The 10,364-nt window shown below is 41.3% G+C and overlaps 1 protein-coding gene across 2 annotated transcripts in view; it reads right to left on the reverse strand.

The window, feature by feature from the left end:
• Window positions 1–1,835, reverse strand: part of RPAP3 (RNA polymerase II associated protein 3) — a 37,711-nt gene extending 35,876 nt beyond the window's left edge. The window contains exon 1 of one of the 2 annotated variants that reach the window (XM_005905447.3): window positions 1,754–1,835. Coding sequence is in view for 1 of the 2 variants with exons in the window: in XM_070370671.1 (XP_070226772.1) it covers window positions 1,309–1,388 (80 nt within the window). In the remaining variant the exon portion in view is untranslated. Of the gene's footprint in view, window positions 1–1,308; window positions 1,512–1,753 lie in introns of those variants that run through there. The other variant, XM_070370671.1, reaches the window with a different exon arrangement.
• Between the last annotated feature and the right edge of the window lie 8,529 nt (window positions 1,836–10,364).

Consider the following 10,364-nt stretch of genomic DNA (forward strand, 5'->3'; position numbering starts at 1 on the left):
ATGTGGAGGAGCGGGCAGGCAGAATGAGGGACTAGGCAGGAGAAGGATGGAAGAGAAGGCTAAGAAGGAGGATGGGACAGATCGTGAAATGCCAGGCCATGAGAGGTGACCAATGATCTGAAAGCCACAGGAAACATTAAGGTGGTAAAATAAAAGGGACATGATAATTCATTAGACTGAGAAGTTGGGGAGCAGCTGCTGCTGCTGCTAAGTTGCTTCAGTCATGTCCGACCCTGTGTGACCCCACAGACGGCAGCCCATTAGGCTCCTCTGTCCCTGGGATTCTCCAGGCAAGAATACTGGAATGGGTTGCCATTTCCTTCTCCAGCTGGGGAGCAGGGAAGGACGCAAAGTCTTAGATTTCTGGTTTGGGAGCCTGGTAAGATTAGTAGTACCATTTTGAGTCAGGAATCATAATTTCAAAAGGAAAAGAGGTTTCAGGATGGCAGAACAAATGTAAAAATAGATTTTTTCAGTTTGGCATAAATTGATTTTGAGTTCTTATGAGATGTCAGGACACAGTAAGTAGTTATAGAGGCCTAGAAATGTAAATTCGGGTGTCACTAGCATAATGGCAGAAGCTACAATCATGAGATTTGGACACGTTTAATTACTGTGACAGTGGAGGGGGAAGGAAGAGAAGAGATCTGCAGAACGTTAATATCTAGGGAACAAATAGAGGAAGAAATGCCAACACTAAAAATCAGGCAGTGGCATCTAGAGAGCTGGAAGGAAAACCTGGAGTTACTGTCACAGAAGAGAATTCCCATGAGTTCAACAAGGCCATAGAGGTCATATGTGGGAAATAAAGTACATTGTATTTAGTCATTTAAATATTGTTTAGAGTTCAAATAGGCCATTTTTTAAGTATAAAAGTAAAATGAGCTGAATAAATGAGATTATATGGGGATTAGTATTTCATCTTTGATAACCTAAAATTCTTCACGAGTATGGAGGGCAGAGGAACTGAAAAACAAAGTTAAAGAAGATACAGGAAAGTAGATGAATGATGGGCAAGGTCCCCAAATATGGGGAGGTGAGGGAAAGTTAGGCTGGAAGAGATAGAAAGATTAGAAAAGGGATTCTCCTAAAACATGTTTGCAACCGCAGATAGGTCTTCTGACCCCTTAGCCTTGCCTCAGAAACTAAATTTAAGCTTTTTTCAGGCAGTGCACACGTTTGGTCACATATATATATCTCATTAAAAAGCAAAACTAGTACAATGCTTTGGCGAGGTGCTCAAAAACATAAATAAAACCGCAGCAAGCCACTGAGATACAAGGGAGGTAGAAACCTGTTCCATTTTACCCATCATCTTTCCGCTCCCACGGAACCTGCGTCCAGGCTGGCAACCAGAAACTTCCAGCGCCTGAGGGTATCACGTTCATACTCAATATGCGGCCGAGCACTGCACACCCACGACTAAGTGGGGCGGGCCCCACACAGGTCTTCTCGGGAGAATGGATCCGCGATCCTGGACCACCGCAAATCGCCGAACGCCCAGAGCAGCAGGAATCGAGGGACCGACAGTAAAGCTGACCGTCCAGGCCCAGATTGCTCCGGGCCAGCCCCTCCCGAAACGCGATCCCCGGTGCGCCGCTACCTAGACACCGCCGCGCCGCGCCCCCGCGCACACCCTCGCCCTCGCCCTCTCCGCCTCACGCGGGACCATGGCAGCACCCCCTCCTCCCGCCGGGCGACCCCAAAAGCCTCCTCGCTACTGCAGCCCGGGATAACCGCAGAGCCGGCTCACCTCACCAGGCCGTTACCAACCCCACTTCCACTGCGTCCAGCCGGCAGCAACTCACGCCCGGCCCCGCCTTCCTAGACTTTCCCACAAGTCCTCGCGCGCTCTCGCCCCGCCCCCTGGAGCCGAGACAGAGCATGCGCAGAAGGTCAGATACGCTGTGCCCTGCTTTTCAGGGCACAACTAGTCCAGAGTATTGACAGCTGTGTTAAGGTAGGGTCTTCGGCTTTGCCTGCTTCCAGTGTGACCGTATTTCACAGTAGGTAATACAGAAAATGCAAGATCATCCTGACTTGCTTTGATTCCCCAAATAATAACGCCTTGAAATATTTCCTTGGATTTCCCTCAATTTTGTCTCTAATATTTGCCTTGCTGTATGTAATGATATTTTACAACCTTTGTGAATATGATAATCATATGAGAAAGTTGCCCCTTGTCTACCATGAACAGGCTATGTAAACTGGTAACTCTAGCAATTTTTTTTTTAAGTTCTTATGTGTGGCAAACGAGTTTTTCAGTCTGACTGCCTTGCACCTTTCAAGTAAACTCTTTCTTAACGAGTCTGGGTCTTGGATGTGTGTCAGTATTAAGGTCAGTCATTAGATTTGCCCTGGCCACAAAGAAAAAAAAGAATATGAAACTTTTAATATTTGATGCTCCTATTTCCTGAATGAGTGAGCTTTCACTTTTCATAGTAACTCAAATTATAAAACAAAAATAATTTTAAAAGAAGCAAAACAACCTTTTTGTTGAAAGAAGCAAAGCTTTCCATTTGAAATAGCCCTCACCGAGGGATGGAACCCATGCCCCCTTCAGTGGAAGCTTGCAGTCCTAACCACTAGACCACCAGGGAAGTCCCAAAGCAACTATGTTTTTAAAAATTAATTCTGGCAGAGTCAATTGAGAGAGAATGGGGACAGCTGGCTGCTGTAGTAAAACATCATAGATTCTCTCACATCTCTCTCTCTCTCAAGTAACATGATAATCAGTTGCTGGGCAAGTATAGAATCAAAGCAACAGGACTTAGTCAAATAGTCTTGATGGCCCCCACCATCAGCTAACCCTGAGGCTTCCACTGTCCTGCAAAAAGCCACGCCTGAATGGCAGCCTTCCCTCTGCAAGGGAGGTTGAAGGTTTTTCTTAGCAGTCATGTGCTAATCTAAAAACTAAGAATCGATAAATAAGGAAGAAGAGAGCATTACTGAGAGCAACCAGTACCCTTTATTAAAGGCCTTATTAAGTATTCATCAAAAGAATAGTGAATAAATAAATTAGTCCATACTGTGAGAAATCCAAGCTCACTGTAACTTAAGGAAAAGGGCTGAATTCTGAAATACTGATTCTGCCACTTACTGAAAATGTGATCTGAATGTATCCGTACATTGAGGCTTAATCTAAATTAAAATGAAGATAAAAATACTACTAGAGTGAGAAAGCATATGTATTCAGCCTACTTAGCACAATTTGGGATATGGTAAGAGCTTAACAAATGTTTTCTGTCCCTCCCTCCAAAGGTAAAATCCAGACCCTGGGATTGAATAACTTTCCCCTGCATCTCTCCCTGTCTCCCACTTAACTACCTGGAAGACCTCTGAAGAGGTCTCTAAGGAGCACAAGTTCTAGGTATCAGGAGATAAAGGTTAAGGTTGATAGCAAGGAAGGTAAACTGCTTATCCAAGAGCAAAATGATATCTGTATAATAAGGGTTTATTCATTGGAAGGACTGATGCTGAAGCTGAAGCTCCAATACTTTGGCCACCTAATGCAAAGAGCCAACTCATTAGAAAAGACTCTGATGCTGGGAAAGATTGAAGGTAGCAGGAGAAGGGGATGACAGAGGACGAGATGGTTGGATGGTATCACCAACTCAGTGGACATGAGTTTGGGCAAGCTCCAGGAGGTGGTGAAAGATGGGGAGGCCTGGAGTGCTGCAGTTCATGGGATCACAAAGAGTCAGACACAACTGAGCAACTAAACAACAATAATAAGGGAGACAAGAATTATTAGAAGGAATAAGCATACTATTTTATTTTGCTTGTCTCACAACAATGGTCATATTATCCCCATTCTGATAAGGACACTGACCTGAATAATTAAGGAATTTTCCCAAATAATCTGCAAATTATAGAGGCTGGTGAGTCAGAGCTGGGCAGTCTGACATCAGAGCTGGCCTCTGTGACCCCCTCTTCTGCTGTCCCCAGTCTTGCTCATTTGACTGTGAGCGCCCCTGAGGAAGGGTAAGAGGAGGCTGTGTTATCCACCTGTACTCTGTAACTTACCTGAGGCACTCCTCAATACCTGGCATTTTCCTAGCATCTGTGGCCTAAATAACATGTTCACAGGTGAGAAGTCTCCTTGTGTCTCTCTGGCACTTCCTCCTCCCGCAGCTTGGTCAGCCTCTGCAACCACAGAAGCTGCGTCCAGAGGCACCCTTACGTTCCCTGTGTACACGGTCAAGGGGCTGGTTATCAGGGCCAGGAACTACCAGTCTCCATTTACCCCCTCATAGTCTACGTGCAATGCTCCTTCCACTTTTTTTTTTTTAAGACTTTATTTTTTGAGAGCAGTTTTGGGCTTACAACAAAATTAAGATAAATGTACAGAAAGTCTCATGTCTACTCGAAGAAGGTGGTCTTTGCCCCTCTCCCTTTCCTTGGCTATAAAATTGTACTCTACTTAGTCCTTGGAGCAGAGCTCCTTTGCCTTCATGCTTGCATCTCCTACAAGAATACTATATTAATAAATTTACTTCTTGCCAAAAAAAAAGATAAATGTACAGAGATTTGCATATACTCCTTGTCCCCCAAATATGCATAGCCCTCCCCTTTTATCGACATCACTCACCAGAATGGAAAAAAAATTTTTTTTTTGCCAAGTATGAACCTACATTGACACATCATAGTCACCCAGAATCCATAATTTAGCTAAGGATTCACTCTTGGTGTTTGTTATACAGTGGGTTTAGACAAATAACTAATAACTATATATCTATGGTTATAATACCATACAGAGTATTTTCACTGTCCTAAAAATCCTCTGCACTCCACATATTCATCTCTCCCCCTCAACTGCCACCCCCAATGACTATTGATCATTTTTACTGTCTCTACAGTTTTGCCCTTTCCAGAATGTCAAATAATTGAAATCATATAATATGGAGTCTTCTCAGTTTGGCTTCTTTCACTCAGTAATATGAGTTTCAGATTCCTTACAGGGCTTGATAGCTCATTTATTTCTAGCTCTGCATTATATTCTATTGTTGGATGTACCACAATTTATTTACCTGCTGAAGGACATCTTGTTTGCTTCCAAGTCTGGGCCATGATGAATGGAACTGTTAAAAACTTTCATCTGCAGGATTTTGTGTGGGTAAAAGTTTTTAGTTCCTTTCATAGTACAATTGCCAAGGAGTGCAACTGCTGGATCATATGGTAAGAATATGCTTAGTTTTGTTACAGAATCATCAAGCTATCTTCTAAAATGACTATACCATTTTGCGTTTCCACCAACAATGTCTGAGAGTTCCTAATCCTCCACATCCTCACCAGCATTTGATGTTGTTAGTGTTCCTGATTTTGACTATTGTAACAGATGTGTAATGGAAAATGGTATGTTTTAATTTGCACTTTCAAAGAATAGCAAGGAGAGATAAGAAAGCCTTCCTCAGCGATCAATGCAAAGAAATAGAGGAAAACAACAGAACGGGAAAGACTAGAGATCTCTTCAAGAAAATTAGAGATACCAAGAAAACATTTCATGCAAAGATGGCTTGATAAAGGACAGAAATGGTATAGACCTCACAGAAGCAGAAGATATCAAGAAGAGGTGGCAAGAATACACAGAAGAACTGTACAAAAAAAGATCTTCACGACCCAGATAATCATGATGGTGTGATCACTCACCTAGAGCCAGACATCCTGGAATGTGAAGTCAAGTGGGCCTTAGAAAGCATCACTACGAACAAAGCTAGTGGAGGTGATGGAATTCCAGTTGAGCTATTTGAAATCCTGAAAGACAATGCTGTGAAAGTGCTGCACTCAATATGTTAGCAAATTTGGAAAACTCAGCAGTGGCCACAGGACTGGACAAGGTCAGTTTTCATTCCAATCCCAAAGAAAGGCAATGCCAAAGAATGCTCAAACTACTGCACAATTGCGCTCATCTCACACGCTAGTAAAGTAATACTCAAAATTCTCCAAGCCAGGCTTCAGCAATACATGAACCGTGAACTTCCAGATGTTCAAGCTGGTTTTAGAAAAGGCAGAGGAACCAGAGATCAAATTGCCAACATCCGCTGGATCATCAAAAAAGCAAGAGAGTTCCAGAAAAACATCTATTTCTGCTTTATTGACTATGCCAAAGCCTTTGACTGTGTGGATCACACTAAACTGTGGAAAATTCTGAAAGAGATGGGAATACCAGACCACCTGACCTGCCTCTTGAGAAACCTATATGCAGGTCAGGAAGCAACAGTTAGAACTGGACATGGAACAACAGACTGGTTCCAAATAGGAAAAGGAGTACGTCAAGGCTGTATATTGTCACCCTGCTTATTTAACTTATGATGCATCTCATGATGCAGAGTACGTCATGAGAAATGCTGGGCTGGAAGAAGCACTAGCTGGAATCAAGATTGCCGGGAGAAATATCAATAACCCCAGATATGAAGATGATGCCACCCTTATGGCAGAAAGTGAGGAGGAACTAAAAAGCCTCTTGATGAAAGTGAAAGAGGAGAGTGAAATGGTTGGCTTAAGCTCAACATTCAGACAACTAAGATCATGGCATCTTGTCCCATCACTTCATGGGAAGTAGACGGGGAAACAGTGGAAGCAGTGTCAGACTTTATTTTTGGGGGCTCCAAAATCACTGCAGGTGGTGATTGCAGCCATGAAATTAAAAGATGCTTATTCCTTGGAAGGAAAGTTATGACCAACCTGGATAACGTATTAAAAAGCAGAGACATTACTTTGCCAACAAAAGTCCGTCTAGTCAAGGCTATGGTTTTTCCAGTGGTCATGTATGGATGTGAGAGTTGAACTGTGAAGAAAGCTGAGTGCCGAAGAATTGATGCTTTTGAACTGTGGTGTTGGAGAAGACTCTTGAGAGTCCCTTGGACTGCAAGGAGATCCAACCAGTCCATTCTAAATGAGATCGGTCCTGGGTGTTCAATGGAAGGACTGATGTTGAAGCTGAAACTCCAGTACTTTGGCCACCTCATGCAAAGAGTTGACTCATTGGAAAAGACTCTGATGCTGGGAGGGATTGGGGGCAGGAGGAGAAGGGGACAACAGAGGATGAGATGGCTAGATGGCATCACCGACTTGATGGACATGAGTTTGAGTAAACTCTGGGAGTTGGTGATGGACAGAGAGGCCCGGTGTGCTGAGATTCATGGGATCGCAAAGAGTCGGACACGACTGAGCGACTGAACTGAATAACGTTTGAGGTGGAGTATCCTTTTATATGCTTATTTGCCATCTATATATCTTCTTTAGCCTGTTAATGGTTGATGTCTGTTAATGTCCCATTCATTAATTGGTTGTTGACTTTTTATGGAGTCTCAAGATTTCTTTCCATGTTTTGGATAACAGTCTTTATTAAATATGTCTTTTGCAAATATTTTCTCCCCATCTGTGACTTTTCTGCTGATTCCCTTGATATTGTCTTTCCCAAAGCATAAGTTTTTATTTTTAATTGAAGTATAGTTAATTTACAATGTTTCAAATGTACATGGCACCCCACTCCAGTACTCTTGCCTGGAAAATCCTATGGATGAAGGAGCCTGGTGGGCTGCAGTCCATGGGGTCGAGAAGAGTCGGACATGACTAAGCGACTTCACTTTCACTTTTCACTTTCATGCATTGGAGAAGGAAATGGCAACCCACTCCAGTGTTCTTGCCTGGAGAATCCCAGGGACGGGAGAGCCTGGTGGGCTGCCATCTGGGGTCGCACAGAGTCGGACACGACTGAAGCAACTTAGCAGCAGCAGCATATAGACACAAATATATGTGTTCTTTTTCAGATTCTTTTCCTTTATAGGTTATTACAAGATATTGAACAGTCCTCTGTGCCACACAATAGAGTCTAAATTCTCAGTTTACCCCTCCTCCCTCACCTCTCCCCTTGGTAACCATGCTTGTTTTCTATGTCAGACTAGAAACAGACAAAAAGACTGTGAGTCTGTTTTTGTTTTGTAAGTCAGTTCATTTGCATCTTTTTTTAGATTCCAGATATGTGATAATATGATTTTTGTCACTGTCTGACCTACTTTACTTAGATTGATAGTTTTTAGGTCCATCTATGTTGCTGCAAATGTCATTATTTCATTCTTTTTTATGAGTGAGTAATATTCCTCTGTGTGTGTGTGTGTGTGTGTGTGTGTGTGTGTGTGTATCACACCTTCTTTATCCATTCATCTGTTGATGGACATTTAGGTTGATTCCATGTCTTGGTTATTGTAAATAGTGCTAACATTGAGGTGCACCTTTTCAAATGAGAATGTTTGTCTTTTCCGGGTATATGCCCAGAGGTAGGACTGCTGGATCATATGGTAGCTCTATTTTTAGGTTCTTGACAAACCTCCATACTCTTCTCCATAGTGGCTGCACCAGTTTACATTTCTACCATCAGTGTAGAGGGTTTCCTTTTCTCCAAACCCTTTCCAGCATTTATTGACTTTTTGACAATGGCCCAACTGGTGTGAGGTGATACCTCATTGTGGTTTTAATTTGCATTTGTCTAATAATTAGTGATGTTGAGCATCTTTTCATGTGCCTCCTGGCCATCTAGTATGTCTTCTCTGAAGAAATGTTTATTTAGGTCTTCTACCCATATTTTGGATTGGATTGGGGTTTGGGGTTTGGGGTTTTTTTTTTTTTTTTTTTTTTGATGTTGAGCTGGTTTTGGTTTGGTTTTGGTTTTTGGTTTTTATATTGAGCTACTTATATATTCTGGAAATTAATCCCTTGTCAGTAGCATCATTTGCAAATATTTTTCTCCCATTCTGTGGGTTGTCTTTTTGTTTATGGTTTACTTTGCTGTGCAAAAGCATTTAAGTTTAATTAGGTCCCATTTGTTTATTGTTGCTTTTGTTTCCATTACTCTAGGAAGTGGATCTGAAAAAATATTTCTTCAGTTTATGTCCAAGAGTGTTCTTCCTATGTTTTCCTTTAGGCATTTTATAGTAGCAAGTCTTCCATTTAATCCATGTTGAGTTTACTTTTTATATGGCATTAAAGAATGTTTAATTCCACTCTTTTATGTGTAGCTATCCAGTTTTTCCCCAGTAACACTTATTGAAGAGACTGTCTTTTCTCCATTTTATATTCTTGCCTCCTTTATCATAGATTAATTTCACATCAGTGCATGGGTTGTTTCTGGGCTTTCTATCCTGTCCCATTGATCTATGTTTTTGTGTTCTATTTTTGTTCCAGTACCATACTGTTCTGACTACTATAGCCTTAGAGTATCGTCTAAAGTCAAGAAGCATGTTTCCTCCAGTTCAATTCTTTTTTCTCAAGATTTTTTTGGCTATTTGGGGTCTTTTGTGTTTCCCTACAAATTTTAAAATGTTTTATTCCAGTTCTGTGAAAAAATACCATTGGTAATTTGATAGGGATTGCACTGAATCTGTACATTGTCTTGAGTAGTATGGTCATTTTAACAATACTAATTCTTCTGATCTAAGAACATGATATATCTTTCCACTCATGTTGTCTTAAATTTCTTTCATCTTACAGTTTTCAGAGTACAGGTCTTTTGTCTCCTTAGGTTGGTGTATTACTAGGTATTTTATTCTTTTTGATGTGATAGAAAATGGGATTGTTTCCCTGATTTCTCTAATTGTTTGTTGTTAGTTTATAGAAATGCAACAGATTTCTGTGTATTAATTTTATAACCTGAACCTTTACCAAGTTCATTGATGAGCTCTTAATAGTTTTCTAGTGGCATCTTTAGAATTTTCAATGTTGTCATATCATCTCATCTGCAAATGGTGAACAGTTTTACTTCTTGCTTCCAATTTGGATTCCTTTTATTTCCTTTTCTTCTCTGATTGCTATAACTAGGACTTCCAAAATGATGTTAAATAAAAGTGGCAAGAATGGACATCCTTGTATTATTCTTGATCTTAGAGGGAATGTTTTCAGCTGTTTACCACTGAGTATGATATTAGCTATGGGTTTGTAATAGATAGGCTTTTTTATGCTGAGGTATGTTCACTCTATGCCCACTTTCTGGAGAGTTTTTATCCTAAATGGATATTGAATTTTATCAAAAGATTTTTCTGCATCTATAGAGATGATCATACTGGTTTTTTAATTTATTTATTTGACTGTGCCAGATCTTAGTTGCAGCACACGGGATCTTTAATTGTGGTATCCAAACTCTTGGTTGCAGCATGTGGGATCCAGTTGCCAGGCCAGGGATTAAACCCAGGCCCCTTCACTGGGAGCGAGGAGTCTTAGCCAATGGACCACTAGAGAAGTCCTGATCATGCAGGTTTAAGTTTTTATCATTAATGAAGTGTAGGTTATCAGTTTTTCCTTTCACGGATTGTGCCTTTGCTGTTATATCTAAAAAGGCATTACAGTGACTTCCCTGGCAATCCAGTGGT

Source organism: Bos mutus, chromosome 5, assembly GCF_027580195.1.
Source record: "Bos mutus isolate GX-2022 chromosome 5, NWIPB_WYAK_1.1, whole genome shotgun sequence".
NCBI lineage: Eukaryota > Metazoa > Chordata > Mammalia > Artiodactyla > Bovidae > Bos > Bos mutus.